Raw genomic sequence first — 19,526 nt, forward strand, 5'->3', positions numbered from 1 at the left:
ATTTTACAATTCTACAATTCTAGTGGGCAATGGGTCTATAGATGATGCTATTCCAAAGGCTAAAGTAGCAAATGAAAAAGACACACTATGCAGACAGAGGAACCACATCTTGTGATCTCATTTCAGCTGCCATCAGATACCACAACTCACATGCAAAGTTAGTGTTGCAATACAACTATCTTTCAAATAACCTAGGCAACTTAAAAATCTCCAATTTTGGAAAAATATAGTAGGGTAATATTCTAATTTCTAGAGAGATTGGACTGTCCTATAGCTATTTTCATATAAGATGTCTTCTTTGCTTTTTTGTTTGTTATAAGTGGTAATATTAGTATTAAAATTCATTTTGTAAAATAAATATCCATCATGAGCTAATAAAATATATTCAAGAGTGAAAATACATCCTTAAGGAGAAAAATGTGGCTTATTTTTATAATAGTAAAAGCTTATTCATGATCAAGACTATTTATTAAAAAGAACTAAAATATTTATGCCATCTGAAGAATGGGAATTATACTTGTAAATTCTTCTTAACAAAAGCTTTTGACATTTCACAAAACTTCTCAGTGAGAATTTCAGTTGTTAAATAGTCTATCTGGCTTTTAGGGATTTATTTTACAAATATTTAAGCACCTGATTCTCAGTCTTATTCAAATATCTACATATAAGACTATCTACATTTAAGAATGTTACAAAAGTGTATAAATGTATAGGCTATAGAACTTGTGTCATTATAACTTGAGGACACAAATACTTATCCAAATGGAAAGTGAACTATTTTTAAGTGTGATATCAATAAAATAAATATTTAAATCCCACTAGTGTTTTGACTGTGCCCCCCCAGTTCACAATCTGGTCTCTAAAGATGTATTGCTATATTAAAAATTGTTGCACAAATTTCCAATCTACCAGCTTGAGAGCATATAGCTATTTGTCTTTCTATATAAGAAACCATCCCACTGACTTGGGCATAATAATACCTAATCATTGGGTTCCTTCTTTACTTCTCTGGTGAGTATGTCTTTTTACTTCAAATTATCTGCAAAGCTTTTAAAAGGAAAGGAGTACATTTTCTGTTTTATACTAATATACATTAAGGTCTTAAATGTCTAACTAGTATCAATTTTACTTTTGTCTTTACATCCATTATTTATTTATATATTAAGCAAGAAATAGTATTCCATCATCGAGGTCATATATACACATATGTTAATATAATGTGTGTATGTTTGGGGATTGACTATTCTCTTGGTGTAGTTCTGACTTACCCTTATCAATAAGAGTGATTTTAAATATAAATTCTTGATGTTTTTGTCAACCAGTTGAGCTTAGGATTAACTCTTCAAGGTGTACATTAAAGACTGAAGACCAGTGACTATTTGGCTTTATGGAGACAAATTAGTTTGATTTTCTATTTCTGATGGTTTCCCATTATGTCTGATTTTGAATGGTTATTTCTGATTGTCTAACTACATTTTAACTGATAGCAGGAGCTTGAGCATTCCCTTTCAACTGTCATCAGGCATTTAGAAACATCATCTAATTTTTATCCCTCACAAAATATCTTTACAGTGTTACTAGTCATGCTCTATAGATGAAAAAGCTAAGAAGTAGATGTGTAGAAGCTCTAATCCACTGATATTAACAAAGGACAGGACCAATATTCACTGGGCCAGATTGTTTCTCAGCTGGATTGCACAGAAAGGTAAAAAGGATGAGAAATTTAGGTAAATGGAAATTTGGAGGATTTGTGAGGGAAAGAAATAAGGCAACAATGAGCTTGAGCCAATTTCCCAATATTTGTTAAGGAGATGAAAAACAGAAAAGAAGGAAGAGGGAAAGAAAGAAAAAATAAGCAAGTGAATGATGGATTTTTAAGGGGGAGGGTTAATTCCTAAAATACAGCATTAAGTTCCATATGGAAGAAAGCTAAACACCCATTAGACAACCTTCACCGAAGGTCTCGACATGCAGAGAGAGAGCAAGGTAACACGTGTACTTGGCATACATGTTCAGGTTATTGCCCAGACAGAAAAATTCCTAACAAGCAGTCTGTCCAGATGATATTTTTCTGTCAATAACTTAGTTTAGGACAGAAATTCAAACTCTTCTGAGTATGACACCTTTGTGTCAATCAAAATGCTGGGGTTACAAGTAAGGTTTAGATAGAAGAGGAAATGATGGTATCAGTAATGTGACATTGTACAGAATATACACTAGAAGTGATGAGTCTGCTTCACAATGAGGACTGCGGAAACTCACACTTGGACTATAACATGACCTTTTTCGTTTGTGAACTTACTAGTTTACAGCCCAGCAATGCCACTTATGCAGACATGGCTCTTTATGTTCTGTGGGATTAATCAATTGACTTTAACAAACTTAATTGACAGGAAACGAACACTGCTTTTCAATTTAAAACCGTGAACATTATTCTCTGAAAATCATGACCAAAACAGAATGATGCTCTGGGCAAGCATAAAATATCCTCTGAGATTAGTGCAACTAAATGATACTGCCAAGTTTATAAAGTAGAGGCCTCGGTAAGTTTTAGTAGCCAGCTAGCTTCACTTTGCGCATTCCAGTTATAGTCTAGACTATTTGCTTGTCATTGTTCTGTGTGAACTGAAAGAAACAAATTCAATGTAAGGGCACTTTAGAGCCCAGAACAGTGACTTCTCTGTAGATCTTAAGTAGTGAATCATGGATTCCAGGTTTGTGTGGATTGACAAACTTTCCCAAGCCTAGTTCCTTGGGTGAGCCAAGTAAAGCACATTTTCTTATGAATTATTGAACCAAAATACCAAGGGACCCATTTCAAGCATAGTACAATGGGTACAATTTTGGGTTAATTCGTGGTGAGGGTCCTACATTGAACAAAAATATTTTGGTTTTGGTAGGTTCTAATCTAACAAAGAAGGGATAGAACGAATGCTAGAGACTTACAAAATGTCTATGTGCATTACTATAGGCTCTTTAAGACTGACAAAATAATAATTAGTTTATCCCTCACTTTCATAAGCTGGTAAATACAAGTAACATTCTGATCGCCATTACAATTTTACTAAAGGAAAATTGCTACTCATGCTGGTCACAGTATAAACAATGACACTTCTGACTTAGTGAGATGTTCAAACGTTTAATCTCAAGTGATTTTCCAGAAAAGCTAGTCTTTAATGAAAAGGACCACTCACATGTTCAAGTTCAGCAAACTGAGGGTAGAGAAAAGGTACTGTTTCTATGATGTTTTGAGTGAAAGAAATCTTTTGATTTTACACTAAAGAGGGAGAAACAATGTGAGGTCCCTGGTAAGGTTTTGAAAGGAAGCCTCCCAGTCCCCCCATGGGCTCATATATTTTAGTGCTTGCTCCCCTGATGGTGGAACTGTTTGGGAAGGATTCAGAGGTACGGCCTTTTGGAGGCAGTGTGTCACTGGGGACATGCTTTGAAATTCTAAAAGTTGAAGCCATCTCCATATTTCTTTCTCTCTCTGCCTTTGCTTGTGGACTGGATGTATCTTCTCAGCTACTGGTCCAGTGCCACCCTGCATTTCTGCTACCATGATCTCAATGTCTGTGTCAGGGAGAATCTGGCTTCCTCTATCCTTAAGAGTCAGAGCTGCAGGACACCTGGGAAATCATCCCATCTGGCCAACTCACTGAGTGTTTGGGGAGCTGTATTGAAGGCCACCAGCCCAAAGCCACACCTCTCATTGGCCAATTTTAAGACATTAAAAGATGGGGCAATTAGAAAGACACCCAGATCTGTACCTTGCAGGACACACAGTAAAGTTTTTCTAAAACTTGCTAAATGATTACAATTGTTCAAAGGATATTAAGCATATCAGGTGTACCACACCATTGTATCTGTATCGTTCATTGTTACCCAATGCACTCTGTTAAGGGGCTGGTTAGATGGCTAGCCCAGGCTGCTTTCTTGTTAAGTTTGTGATGTTAGATTCTTTTCAAAGAGCTGTCTCTTTGAGCTGAGAAATATTTTTCTAAGGTGTCCCAGTATCCTGACACTTCCTTTGTGAAGCTTTGGGCAGATTGAAGCTGTTATAATACAAGAAACTGATAATAGATTGTTCCCTGGGGTCATCGTGCTATTCTCTAATTTATAGCACTGTACCTCTGGCTAGATTTCCTGGAGGGTGACACAAGAGTAAGGCTGGCAAAGGCTTCCAAAGCATGACTCTGATTTAAGTATATTTTCCAGTGGAAAAAGAACAATGTCTGTGCATAGGTTACAGAGAGGACCTGGGGCTCCTTACCAGATGTCACTTCCAATCCTCAGTTGAGACCTTAGATGGAATATACATTTTCTAAAATGTAGATTATGATCATTTACTTCCTATGGGCAATTCAGAAGAAAGGGAGATAAGAAAAAAGAGAGACTAAGTGTCATTTTGCTAAGAGTAGAGATGACATTATTTATTTCAACCAAATTGTGGCTGCACATAGATTAACTCCAAACTTACACAGAAAATTAATTTGCCTTTATCTTTACTCCTCATCTTGTGTGTGTGTGCATGTGTACATGAGTGTGTATGTGCCTGTGTGTGTGTGTGTGTGTGTGTGTGTGTGTGTGTGTGTGTGTACTACATAGGTACTATATACTTTGAGCAAACAGAAAAAGTAGCAGCAAAGCATGCTTGAAGAAATATCAGGGTGGGGGTTCGAGCAGCAGTTTCATAGAAAAGTTGAAGGCATGGGGATTAGAAATACAAGGCTATCTTTGGCTTCATATGGAGTTCAAGACTAGTCCTGAGATATATGAGACCATAGTATTAAAAATCCTTTCTATTACATATGGAAAGAAATATAATAATGCATAGGTTGGGGAAAATGAAAGATAAAAAAATAGTAGCCAGACAGAGTATCTTTTCTAGTTTAAATTTAAGATATTATTTTAAAGTTTAGGGAACATCAGAATAAAATCAGCTTCTTACAGTAAAGTTTCTATAACACATACTCATACATCATAACAGGATGGAATGGTACAAATTTGTAATTTTTCCATAGTTTAAAGAAAACCATTTTTTTCCACCTTTCATCAGCAGCGCCAGACTTCACCTCTTGGTTAAAACAACAACAAACCACTGTTTTAATACAATTTGCACTTGAAATGGTTTCTGTTGGAGACCAGCTTTGCAAGGTGGGAGCCAGTGCTCTGAAAGAGACCAGCCTTTTAATGAACAAGATCTGCAGTGCAAATTGTCCTAGTGGTGTCCTTGGGCCATATTTATGAGTTTTCAGAGCTGAAATCAATGGCATCTTCAGACACACAGAAAAATGGAGGCTAAAGTACAGTAAAAACACATAATTTAGAGAAAAGTAGCCACACCATATCAGAAATAATGAGAAAACACTACATCTGAAAGCCTCCAGAGGTCTGGAGAAAACTGGATTGAATGTTGGGAAAGACCAGAGTGGTGATGGGGTCGGTGCCCTGACATCCACAGGAAACATAACTTGGCACCACAGTTGACAAAGAGCTTTGCTGAGAGTTGAGACAACACGCGGTTTCAACGTAAAGTCCTTGTAACTATACCATCTGCTTAAGAAAGCAGTAAGGAAACCGAGAGAGAAACGTTTCTGAAGTACAGTTGCCAGCATGTGAGAAACCTAAGCAGGAAGTCATTGGTCACCAAGTCATTAAACCAATAGAAAAACTTGTTTCTGACTGGCAGTCCTTTTGGGGTACTAGGAAAAGGAAAACCCAGAATTGCTACAGAACATTGTTTGAATAGCTGGTTGCACAGAACATTGAGAAGAGCCTGAAATGCTAAATAGACAAGCTCAGTGACAAATGAGACACCACCCAATGAAACATGAAGCCATAGGGAAGATGAACAGGCCAACAAGAGGCATGGATTGGAGATTGGAACAATCTAAATTACATATTAGATGGTTGCAAAGAGAACCGGAAATGTCAGAAAACAGAACACTGGAATGTTTCCAGGAAGATTTGAGAAACAATCCTGTGTGTCTTGCAATAATGCAAAATGAAGATGTTGCAATTAAAGCCTCAATGAACAAGCTGGAGTAATTGGAGGTGATGACTTGGTAAACTGAAAGACTGGTTCAGAATGTTAAATAGTTGATATGGATGTGGGTAAATCTGCAAAGTAGTGTCAGAGATAGAGAACATATACTAGGGAACTCAGGAGAGCTAGGGAAACCAGCTAGGTCACTGAAGGAAGAGTTGAGATTGTGGCCTAGTTAGGGTTTCTGTTGCTGTGAAGAGACACAATTACTGCAGCAACACTTAATAAGGAAATCATTTAATTGGGGCTGGCTTACAGTTTTAGAGGTTTAGTTCATTATTATCATGTTGGGAAGCATAACAGCATGCAGGCACACATGGTACTGAAGAAAGAGCAGAGAGGTCTAATCTGGATCCTAAGGCAGCAGAAAGAGAGAGTGTTACTGGGTCAGGCTTGGGCTTCTGACACCTCAAAGCCCATTCCCATTGATACGCTTCCCCCAAAAAAGCCACACCTCCCAATAGTGCCACTCCTTATGAGTCTATATGAACATTTTCATTCATAAAACATGCTGCTTTAGGGTTTGAGGAAGAAGAAAAGGAGTTAAATCTTACATTTGAAAGTACTAAGACTGCTAGTTAAAATTCATGAAACTTTATTTTTTGTTGTGAAATTTACATGGGAGGGCACAATTGTCATTCCATGTGTGGAAGTCAGAGGACAGCTTGCAGGAGCTGGTTATCTCCTTCCTCCATGTAGACTCCAGGACTAGAACTCAGATTGTAAGTGCTGGCAGTCATCAGTATTATCCATGGAGTCATCCCACAGCACAAAGATTTCTGAAAAGTTTAAATGTATCATTAATAAATAAATACCACAAAGAAAGATGAGTGAGAGAGGAGAAGGATACCAATGACAACAAAGGAAAAAGAGTTCACTGTTCTTTTGTTAGCTTTGTTTTCTTAAATGGAGACTGTCTCACAATATCTCAGATCCACAGGCATACAGAATTGAGTTTTGTGCATAAGAATTTGAGTGTTGTATGTTCAGGGTATATACATATTAGTGTGCTGGTATGTGGGCTTTAGGCAGGGGTCAGAGCAGTGTGATAGGGGTTTTCCTCTATACCAACAAGCCTTATTGTCCTGAGACAGAGTTTCTCACTGAACTAGACATTTGCAGTTTGATATAAGCTGGTTGGCCAGTGAGCTCTTGGGTTCCTATCTCCACCTACAGTGCTGGTGCTAAAAGCCCATAATAGACAGGCCTTTTGAGAGGTAGTTAAGGCCAGATATGCTTGATTGAGCAAGAGCTTTTACCCACTGAGCCATCTCGACAATTCCAGGGATAATCTATTCTTGAAAGGGGGAGCTATGTCCTTCTTTGCAATTACATTACTGATAATTTCAGTATATATATTTTTTAAACTCCCAAACCATTGATGTTTCTCATGAATTTTCATTAGACATAGGGTGTATTAGAGTCTCAAAGTGGATGTAAGAAGCAACAACAGACTGACATACTACACTTTCCAGGAGTTTTACAAAATCGTTCCTTTCTTTCCACTAAAATGAATAAAGGCAAAGCTGGCAGTGAGTAGGACAGACACAAAGAGAGGAGTGGGAATGACAGACGTCGTGGAGCACCACTCATTTGAATGGAGTCAGTGGGACTTAGAGCTAGGAAAGTACCCTATGGATACAACTAAAGTTGCTGTTCCCAAGAAATCTGGCAGCTTTAGAGCATTGGACCCAGGCCAAGTAACCGCATCAAGGATTTCCTGTTCATACACCAGGGCTAGAAACACAAGTGAGATCTAGGAGGGCAGAGAAAGCCTGCTTGCCTTTCAAACATTCTTTGACTTCAGTGTGGCACTGTAGCAGAAGGTCTTGTCTGTGATCAGACTTCAATTCTCCAGGTAGCAGGGGGCCCTAGATGTTAGGCAGCAAGTTTAAAATAGGAGGTTGAAAAAAATGGAAGGAAACTATGGAGCGTGTGCTTCAGGGAGCACCTGACAGAAAGCCTGGGGCTCACCGTGCTGCTCTCCAGTTCCCTGTCACCTACATGGTCTCTTCATTCAGACAAGTGGGAAACACACAGGGAAACCAGAAACAATCTGGGAATCCTAAACAGTAATGGACATGAGCTTTGAGAGAATCTAAGCTCAGGTATATTGGATCAAACAAATTTACACTGTGAAAAGACAGTTTTCTGTTTAATTTTCCAAGACAACATCTTTCTCTGCCTTCCCTCCAGGATCCAAAATAACTGGATCAAAAACAGTTTTCAAATCAAACATGAATACTATGATTTATTTTGAAATGATAATTAATGGTACAAAATCAATTGTATTCATTAAAATATTAGAAAACTGTAAAGAGTGAGGATAAACTTTTTTTTTTCCTCATGGCTGGTGGATTGCATTAGTTAGCACTTAATTACTGAGGTTATAGTTTAAGGAGGTAAATATTTGAGCCTTTATTTGAGGAGGTGAGGTTGACTGATAACAAGTTTTGTTACTTACCAAATACTAATGTGGGAGTTAAAGAAAAACTCACTCATGAAACAAATAGCAGAAAATAAACAAAGCAAGGAAGAAGGAGAGGGAGAAAGGAAGATGTGAGTAAAGGAATACCAAATGCAACTAAAAGAATGGAAAGGGAGTGGAGAGGTGGCTCAGTGGCTAAGAGCACTGCCTGTTCTCCCAGAGGACCTGAGTTTGATTCCCAGCACCCATAAGAAGGTTCACAACCATCTGTAAATCTAGTTCCAAGGAACCTGATGCACTCCTCTGGCATCTGGCGTACATGAGGTACACAGACATATACATGCAAGCAAAATATCCATTCCCCTAAAATAAAGTTAAGAATGAAAATATTTAAAAGAATAACTATAATATTTGGATTTTTAAGTAAAGCAACACAGTTTAAACAAATGGTGACAAGATAGGTATGGTGACATAACCCTTAATTCCAGCTCTCTAGAGGCAGAGGCAGGGAAATCTCTGTGAGTAGGAGGTGAGCCTGGTATTCATACAGGGTTTGAGCCCAGATTGGTTTACATAGTTAAACTGTGTCTCAAAAACTAACTAAATAAACAAATAAGTAAAATGGTAGACAGAGATTTACTAGCCAAACATAATATAACAAACAGGAAGACAAAATTAGCAGTAGTAATATTGAATAAATTCAAAACATTAAATGGAAAAAATTAAATTACAAATATTAAATTGGTGAAGGTAATCCATAGATATATGTTGTAATAAAATCCATAGTAGGAAAATGTTGGAAATTTAATAAAACTGATATAGAAAGATAATGAAACCACTGGACTTTAAGACATCTCTCTCAAGACAGTTAGCAAACACCCAAAGGAGGAAAAATTTCATTATTCCTTGAGAGAGGACAAAAGCGTGGCACTGTTGCAAAATTCAAACTGTGCCATTTGCCACAGACTTCAAATATATGTGAAGAAAAATCCTTATTGGATCATTATGTATACAGCCACAAATTATTTATTTTTTTCATTTTTTATTTGAATTACAAACAAGATTGAATTACATGACAATCCCAGTTCCTTCTCCCTCCCTTCCAAATTATTTATTTTTAATGATAGAAATATGGCTAAGCAAATATCACACACACACACACACACACACACACACACACACACACACACACACACACTCACTCTTTATTCACAGGACAGGCTATGGTGGTTATAGAAAACAAGTTGTACCTGTATAAAACAACACAGTAAATTTCAATTATGTTAGTTTAAGATAGAAAAGCAAACTGTAATACATGCACCACTGGTGCTCAGTCTATGTATATCTTCACACACACACAATCTATAATTAATATGCTACATATCGTCTTTATTGTTAAATAACCTTCATTCAAGAAGCATAGGGGGAAATCGACTTCTGCATGTATAGTGAGTTTTCATTTTTCACTTCTAGCATGCAGACCGGTTTTAAATCTAACTGGAAAAAGTCAAATCCTCCAATATAAAATATCATCACTAGCTGAATCACCAAACAAGACAAGCAAGCAAATAATGACAGCCTCAAAAGGTCAATAGATCACGATGCTTCCTTCTACTTGTCAGATAGATATTGATCACCTCCTCTGTGGCAATTTTTTCTGAACATGAGGACCTGTCTGTTCCTGTGACAATGATGGCATAGGGGGCATTTTCCACAATCCACAGAAGCGACATGAAGAAAACATGGGCTTCAAACCTTTGTCAAATCCAGAGAGTAGCTAGATCAACACAATGTCAGTTAATTAAGAAAGCAAATAATTCAGTTAAATAATGAGCAAGTGCCTGGATTAAGGAAAGACAAAGAAATGACCAACTGGTCTGTGGAAAGGTGTTTACCATCATTAATCACTGGCAAATTCTGTTTTGTAGTTAGAAGGAGTAAGACTAAGAATTCTATCATATAAAATGCAGCAAACAGTTTGTATGTATGTTTGAAGGTCACTAAGAGTGGATTGTTTGTTTGTTTTGTTTTGTTTTATTTTTGTTTTCGAGACAGAGTTTTCTCTGTAGCTTTGGAGTCTGTCCTGGAACTCGCTTTGTAGACCAGGTTGGCCTCCAATTTACAGAGATCCACCTGCCTCTGCCTCCCAAGTGCTGGGATTAAAGCGTGCGCCGCCACCACCCAGCAAGAGTGGATTTTCAATATTCTTATCTGACAGAATGTGTGAGGTGATGTGATGAGCAATGAGTATGGTATGGCACTCCCACGTTTTAATGTCTATCAAAGCACCAAGCTCTACAACACAAATCACATACTTAAATAAAAATAAAAGTGAACAGAATGGGCTGGAAGGCAGCTCAGCAGACAAACGGGCCAGCATCTAAGCCTACAATGTGAGTTTAGTCTCTAGAATCACAAGGTAGAAGGAGAAACTGACCCACACATGTTGTGCTGTGACCATCACACATGCCTGTGCAAGCCTACACACACACACACACACACACACACACACACACACACACACACGTGCGCGCACGCGTGTGCACCTTGATACATGTGTGCCCACAAGTAAATGCACATACAATAAACTCAATAAATTATATGAAGTCTGATGGAACACATAGGTATTTAAAGTTGTCTACTACTTTCTGCCTTTTATTTGGGGTAATAAAATTCAAATTATGCACCAGGTAGAATAAAAATATGTAACCTTGGAAAATTTGCTCTGCCTTTTCTTCCTTTTCTTTCTCTCTTGTTCTACATCCCCAGAAAGATTAGAAAAGCAGTTCTCAACCTTCTTAATGCTGTGACCCTTTAATACAGTTCCTCATGTTGTAGTGACCTCAACCATAAAATTATTTTGTTGCTACTTCACGACAATAATTTTGCTACTGTTATGAATCTTAATGTAAATATCTGATATTCAGGCTATCTGATAAACTACCTAGAAAGGAGTCACCATCCACAGGTTGAGAACCACTGTATTAGAGGCTCTGCCAATGGTTCTTGGTGGCAAAGAGGAGGGATAGCTAGAGAAAGTCCCATACACTCCTTTTATGCAATAGCTGGAGTCACGGAGATGACTTCACCTTTAAACCAACCTTGGGAACTTGTGTGGAGTTTGTAACTGGAGATAGAAATCATCAATAACTTAATACTCTCTGGGCTGCCCAAGCTTGAGAAGCAAGATTGTAGGAACTGTTTAATTTTTTTAAATTCAAGAACAGCGAAAAGTTAGTCCATAAAATAAGCATTCAAAGAATATTTAAAAAGAAACAGAGAAGCCTCCTGGCCATATGTTCCACTTCCATTATTTGGATTATGTGTTGTATGTTTTCCAAATGCACATTTTGCTTTTGAATTTCTAGTCCTTATGAAGTCAACATTCTTGTCTTCCCCCTTAACTAGAGGTGTCATGGCCATCCTCTGGTGGAGTATGACTCTGAATATTTTTGTCACAGATATGAATATTTGTGCAAGAGCCTTCCACACTGTGGAGAATTCCAGAGTTAAGAGAAATAACCTCCTGTTGTCATTCCCTTTCTAAATAGTCCTCACTCAGAGACCTGTTTCAGAAACCTGGGCTTTTCTCATCCAAATTTTCAAGATGTGTTTAAACCAAATACTATTCCTTCATTATTCAGTTACTATTGAGTGTCTTTTCAACTGTTTGTTGGCTTTATGCAACAAAGTCATCAAAATTGCCTCACATGATTTCCAAGGAAGTTACTTTAGAAAAATGTATTTCAACTTAAGGGCTGGGATATAGCTCAGGACAGAGCACTTGCCTATCACACACAAAGCCCTGAGTGGGTCCAAACCCCAGGAACACACACACACACACACACACACACACACACACACACACACACACGTGGGTTATATTTTTTCCAAGTACAAGTTTAGTCTTTGCATTTCTAAATGCAGAGCCCCATGAGCTACACATTCTTGTCTCCTCTGTCCTTAGCTAGTGAGGCCATAGTGATTGATAGCAGCTGTATTTCCTTATCTCAAACCAAAGCAAATATTTTTAAGTGCAAAGGTCATATGTATAAGACATCTTCACAGGGATAGCCTTACAAAAGTGAGTATTTAATGAGTCTCACTAAGTGATTTCATTCAGCATATAGACTGATATAATTGGGTTTCATGAGATCCAAGTTTCACACTTAATGAAAAACAGTGGCAGGAGATATTCTGGGAATTGGGGCTCTAGCTGCAGACCTGGTTGTCTTGACATGTTCATGAGAATCATCAAGATAATTTCAAACATCTGAAAATTTGCATTGGGGCAGCTCTGCCACCCCTATCCTCTCCTCCAGTTCTATAAACCTGTTGCCCTAACCTGCATGGTGGCCAAAGAGACTAAGGAAAATGCCGTAGAGAGGAAGCACATTTTCTGTGAGTGCTCTGCTCTCCTAGCACAGAACAACTGAGTGACTCTTGCTAAATAAAGAAACGAAGAATCCAAGAACTTCGAGATTACATCCTTCTAGTTGACAGTACAATCTAGAAATCATTCAAAGTGCCCAAGTCAGACACCTCTTCCTGCAATTACCTTTTACAAAATGATTTCTATCTAGATTTTAAGTTCCATTCGTCTTTGAAAAGATCTTACTTTTCCTTACTAATTGTTGATGATAAAATTGTGCCAACCATAATTCAATAGCAATAAATAACTGTCCTTGCTTAACATTCCATTTGTGACTTCTTAAATGCTAGGATTTGAATCTTAAACTTGTGCCTTTATCATTATTTATTTTTGTCTGAAAGAGATAACAATAGAAAATTAAACTTGAGAGAAAATGATAAATATCTTGACACAGTGCTGTTTTTCTATATTTAGTGTTTCAGTGTTAATGAGCAGCCAAGAAATGATATCATTTTTCCTTTCAGCTGTTTACCTCTGCAAGAGAACAATGCAAAACAAGGCAAGGCTAGAACTAGCAGATTACGAAGCCGTAAGTACCAAGGATGCTTATAGACTGGTATGAAATGAGGAGAAATCATGCCTTTGGCCATGTCTGGGTTCTCTGTTCTTTCTGCATCCCTGAAACAACTAGGCTTCCTTGGATCTGACAGCCCAGTGCCTTGGTGATCCCCCTCTTTGCTTTCTCTTTCCCCTGACATTGAGGACAATAGAATTCTAAACAATACAAACTCAATGTATAGAGAAACACATCTAAAGTAACTTAATTGTAAAGATTGCAGATAAATACTATATTGATAATGTCCAAACTCTGAGGATGCAAAACTGTTTACACTGGGGACTGATTTAGCAGAACTATCAGATTGATGACCACCATCAGATAAAGGCAGTCTCGTGTACCTTGTTCTAATGATTGCTGTGTTGTGATAACTAATTCAGAGCCCTGTGCAGAAGTAGATACTGGGATGCATGGCTCTTCTCAGGGCCTGAACAAACCGATTGGATCAGTGGTGGGAAGGCATTGCTTTCCCATCTCCATAGAACAGCACAGAAAGACACAGTGAGTTTGCCTTCAGTACAAACAAAGGAACATTCAGTGCTTGACAACTGTGTGTCCTGTAAGGTGATTGATAGTGGCTGGTGCCTGGGACTGTAGCCTGGTAGGTAAAGTGCTTGCCCAGCATGCACAAAGTTCTGTTTTCTATCCCCAGCACTACATAAACTGGGGAGGTAGAGGTGAGAGGATGAGAAGTTCAAAGTCACCTTTGGCTACATGGTAAGCTAGAAGCCAGACAGGACCTGCAAGCCCCGTGATTAATCGAGGTCACGAAGCACAGTTGATTCAGATTCAGAGCCATGTAATACTTTAGAAAATCTGAAAGGAACACTAGACTTTCCTCAGATGTTCCATGTTTTTGTTTTGTTTTGTTTTTTTCAGGAGAGCCTGGCCAGGCTGCAGAGAGCGTTTGCCAGGAAGTGGGAGTTCATTTTCATGCAAGCAGAAGCACAAGCAAAGTGAGTCCTTGTGAGTCTGTGGGGAGATTTGCTCAGGTGTGGCCTCCTGTGCAGAGGTAGCACACTTAAGCCTGCTAACTCTTCATGTTTACCACATTGACAGAGTGGACAAGAAGAGAGACAAAATTGAAAGGAAGATTCTTGATAGTCAAGAGAGAGCATTCTGGGACGTCCACAGGCCTGTGGTGAGTAAGCTCGAAGGCATGTTTCCATGAACTCATGTCTTAGGTTTGGAAGGAAAGGGTGCCCTGGAGCAGACTATGATCCCCTCTAGTCTGTCCCAGTGTTTGGGTGAATTAGATTGCTGCCTCTGTATAAGATGAGAGTTAATGCACTGTATATTTATAAAAAGGATACATTTTCCCTTGATGTGGCTAGCCAGCTCGCTATAGACATCCCAGGTGCCTGATGCTGTTGTCAATACTTGAAGGGGAAAACACACTTCTAACAGGACAGTATTTATTATGCTTGCTGTTTACTTTTTGGGGCTTTATAGACAAACTTAGAATCAAAATGTTATTGCTGGCCTTTATTTTTTCTTTATAACTTATTAATGCCTATTGGGTCTCTTGAAAATAAGAATATCATCAAATTTTAATCAATTCACACTTCCTGAATTTTTCTTTTTACATTTGTGTGTATGTGTATGTGTGTGTGTAGAAAAACTTACCATGGGAGTCTGTCCTCTTCATGTGGAGTCCTGGGTTTGAACTCACATATCAAGCTTGATGATGAAGGCCTTTATGCCCTGAACTATCTCACCAGTCCATCAATTCATACTTTTAATGATGCAACTTTGAATCTATATAAGAAATTAGCTCTTCTCTCTAATATTGTCAACTAAGTGCCTCACTGTAACAAATATGGAGTGTCTCTAATAAACTTGTGGAAGGTGTTTACCATGGTTATAAACCTTCACAAGATACCATATCTACTGTGCATGTAATCCACGCAGGAGATTCAGTCAGCAGTATTGAGTTCAAGGCCAGCCTAGGATACATAGCAAGCCCCTTTCTCTAAAGAAACAAGCCAGGGGCTAGAGAAATGGCTTGGTGGTTATGAGCCTGTATTGCTGTCTTCCAGAGGACCTGGTTTCAGCTACCCATGGTGGGTAACACACAACTGCCTACAACTCTAGCCCCAATGCCCTCTTCTGGCCTCTCTAGAAACCTGCTTTCACATGTTCATGCATGCACACATGCTCATGCATGCACATACATACACAATTTGCATAATAAGTTAATAATGAAAGCAAACAAAAGACCACATGTCTAGCTTCATTCTGTTTTGAAAAGATATCTTTCTCTTTTGTGAATTTCCTTAAATACAGACAGGTCACTAGAGAATATTTATATAGGCATTACTAGAAGAAATAATAGGTTCACAGCAAGAAAAAGAAATCACAATGAATGACTTATAGATGCCTTAAATTTTTCCTCTCAACTACCTTCTGAGTTAGACAAAAATAGAAGGAATCCAGAGATGTATTTACAGGAATATGTATTTCAATTCAGACAGCAATGCAGTTGTCAGATTTTATTTTGAATTTGTTGTCATTTGAACTCTCAAGAGAGAAGAATTGAGTTACCTGACTTTTCTATTCAAAATACTCTTGGAGTTTTTATTACTTGTGGTGAAGAAGGAATTATGAGATCATGCTCATAATTCATGAGGCTATGAAACAGAATTTCTGTTTCCTTAAAGCAGCCTGCAGACTTTAGAGATACCTTGCTGCATTAGTTGCTTGACAACACTATGTCTGAATTTCCACAGACCAGCTAAGGGAGGAAGGATTCATGGCTTCAAAGGGTTCAGTCTATCCTGTTGAGGATGACATCAGAGAAGAGATTTATTCACTTCACGTGGGCCAGGAAACACACATGGAAGGAAGTGGTGATAGATGATACTCCTTTAAGGACTTTCTCTTGGTCACCTACTTCCTCCAGCTGGACTCCGCTTCTTCCAGCTTCCACAACTTCCCTAAACAACACCCAGATGCTGGGAAGAAAACATTGAAATCATGAGCCTGCAGAGGGTGCTAATTCCAATACCCTCTGCATAATGCAACATAATTCCATGTTTGATTATGCCCTCCAATTTACTCTTTTTTATGCCACCCTGAAGTCATTGGCTCCATCCCCCTAATAGAGACAACAGGCTAGTCTTTGTATTCTGTTTTCTAAATAAAAATAGACTTGTATTGTCCTTGTGCTTTGGTGAGTGGTATTCACATGACAGTCATTTCCAGGGATGGACACAGAGATGTGGCACCTTCTTGGAAATCACTGTACCTTCCTCTTCTTCATTTATTAGTAGGGATGGCAGTGGACTTTCACAATTACAAAAAGAATGGAAAAAAGATGGTATTTGAAAACAGTGAATAAATTACATAGAGTCTTCTATCATCTGGAATTTTGCTGTCTACCTATTCATCTTTTCTTTGGAAAGGATGGATGCATGTAGCTAATACATGTAGCCTGGTACTTTTTATATTGATCAGGTTGGCCTCAAACTCAAAGAGATCCATCCATCTATGTCTGCCATCACACTGCTGGGATTAAAGATGTGTGCCACCTTCCCCAGCCTTATTATAACTTTTTAAAAAGCTAGCTGAAACAACATGACACAGAGTATAAATGTAGTTCTTTCTGTAGAGTGCTGGCCTAAAATGGAAGAAACCCTGGGTTGAATCTCAGAACTGAAAAACCATGCCTGGCAGCACAAGCCTGTAATCTCAGGATTCAGGAGGTGGAAGTAAAAGAATTAAAAATTCAAGGTCATTACTACTACACAATGGGCTCCAGAGGTTGGCCTGGGCTGCATAAGATTCTGTTTCAAAAGCAAAAAATTTTAAATATCAAAATAGGGAGGAAGGAAAAAGAAGCAAAGAAAAAGAAAATCCATGATACTTGGTCTTAAAAGCATAAAGATAATAGATATTTCTACTACACTAAAAGGTCCTATACTCATTACTTCATGGTAGTAAGACACAATCTATGTCAGATCATTAAGTAATATTAATTATATTTTCCTGGAATGATTTACATTCATAAGATATAAAAATATCTTTGTTTTAATAACTGGAAATTGAGTTATATGAACAATGTTGTTTGTTCATGCTTTTTTATTTAGATTAGAAACAATCATATTTTACATATCAATCCCAGATCCCTTTCCCTCCATCTTCCCATGCCCCCCACTGACCTCCCATCCCATCCCTTTCTGTTCCCAAGGGAGGGTGAGGCCTTCCATGGTGGATCATCAAAGTCTATCATATCATTTGGGACAGGGGCTAAGCCCTTCCCCAGTTTGTTGATGTTTTAATAAAAATATATATCTAGTATTGGTCATTAGAAAGCTGCTTTTTTTTCCAACAGAGGGGATTTGTTTCTTTGGTTATACCTGCCCGATCTTGTTTTGATCTGGTTCCATTTATTTAATCAGGAATAGGATGAGCAAAAAGCATCCGCAGCTCAGCATCTCACAGACTTACAGCTGGCTTAATGTGATGTTATGATACGGTTTGTGAATTAAAACCTAGCAATGTAGGAAACACACCTAATAGGATTTTAATGTGATTTTTTAAACCATGAGGTCATCCTTAAGTCAGATTAGAAAAATAATCTGTATCTTATATTTAATACCCTTATAAAATAAAGTTAGCTTCTCTAAGTGTGTCAGTGTTTACCCTGGAAAAACTAAATTGAGGCTTAATCAAGGAGGCAGACTCTCTACTTGCCAAGAATTCTCAGAAACAGCTCAAGAACACGGTGGGAGAAACAGACTAGATTTTATTATATTGAAGATAATGTGGTATTTGGTTTCTGTTGTATAGCTGATGTTATAAGGAGCTTTATTTTACTTTATTTTTGCAGTGGTGCTTTAACCTAAGGTCTTGCCATGGATAAGACATTATTGCTGAACTACACTCTCAGCCCATCCAAGCCCTAATACATTGAAAATCACTATTGATAAGTTAGGGTTTGTAAAGTCAAAGATTTAAAATGCTGAAGAAAATCCATTTTGTAGCTTTCTGCAACATTCAGGAGACCATGTTTTGAAAAGAGTGTAGGTGATTTGGATTTAAGGCAAGCAGTTGAATGGGAAAGCAACAAAACAAACAAGTACACACACACACACACACACACACACACACACACACACACACACACACACACACACACACATGCACACACACACACACACACATACACACACACACACACATGCACACACACACACACACACACACACACACACACACACACACACACACACACACACACACACACACACACACGCACACGCACGCACGCACGCACGCACACACACACACACACACTCATGCATACCCAGGCACATATACCCAATCCAAGCCAGGATCTGTGTTCTTGGTTTTGGGGTTCAGGTTTATTCCTTTTCTTCATGGTGGATTCATATGATCAATGTGGAAATTGCTGGAAAATAAAACTCTCCTGGTACTAAACTATACAAAGTAGGAAGAGCGCATTAGAAATGCTGGTTAGGGAACACAGGGGAAGAAAGCACTCACCAGGTGGAGGATGAGCAAAGTCGTTTTGGGAGGTCCTTCCAACAGTGAACTAGTAAGAATTAGTTGACCTTTCTGGCCCTTGATGTTATTTTGGAGTTGAATTATGATAGATAGTCAACAAAGACTCCATAAGTAAAGAAGTAGAAATACATTTCTGTCAAATAATCAAAATAAAGACAGCATGTTTTCAGTACTTCCTGAATTCAAGTTAAACAAATGCTAATTACAAAGCAGTGAAAATTGTTTATTGCCTTAAACTTTCCATGCCTAATGTTTGCTAAGTCACACATGCATTTGATGGAGACCTCATTTACATTCTACATTGCACTTATTTTAAAATTTGTCATAGTAAACGCATCATTTGTAGGGACAAGCCAGTGTCAGTTTAGGGTCTGAGGAATTAAAGAAAAGGATGGAAAGGTGGCATTGGCCAAGGGCTGGGAAGTGAATTCACCTTGGATCTGACTGGGTACAAGGCCATGGCAACCAAATGTAAAACTAGACAAAGACCTTACCAATAGTAGCAGCAGGGCCAGAGTTCAAAGCCTGTTTG

General features: G+C 38.3%; 1 protein-coding gene across 2 annotated transcripts in view; it reads left to right on the plus strand.

Annotated features, from left to right (window-relative positions):
• Positions 1–19,526, plus strand: part of Rgs7 (regulator of G protein signaling 7) — a 372,764-nt gene that overhangs the window by 304,746 nt on the left and 48,492 nt on the right. For both annotated transcript variants that reach the window (XM_027418903.2, XM_027418904.2), the window contains exons 7-9: positions 13,374–13,438; positions 14,345–14,421; positions 14,525–14,606. In XM_027418903.2, the coding sequence (XP_027274704.1) occupies positions 13,374–13,438; positions 14,345–14,421; positions 14,525–14,606 (224 nt within the window). The remainder of the gene's footprint in view (positions 1–13,373; positions 13,439–14,344; positions 14,422–14,524; positions 14,607–19,526) is intronic.

The sequence above is a fragment of the Cricetulus griseus genome, chromosome 5 (assembly GCF_003668045.3).
Source record: "Cricetulus griseus strain 17A/GY chromosome 5, alternate assembly CriGri-PICRH-1.0, whole genome shotgun sequence".
Taxonomy (NCBI): domain Eukaryota; kingdom Metazoa; phylum Chordata; class Mammalia; order Rodentia; family Cricetidae; genus Cricetulus; species Cricetulus griseus.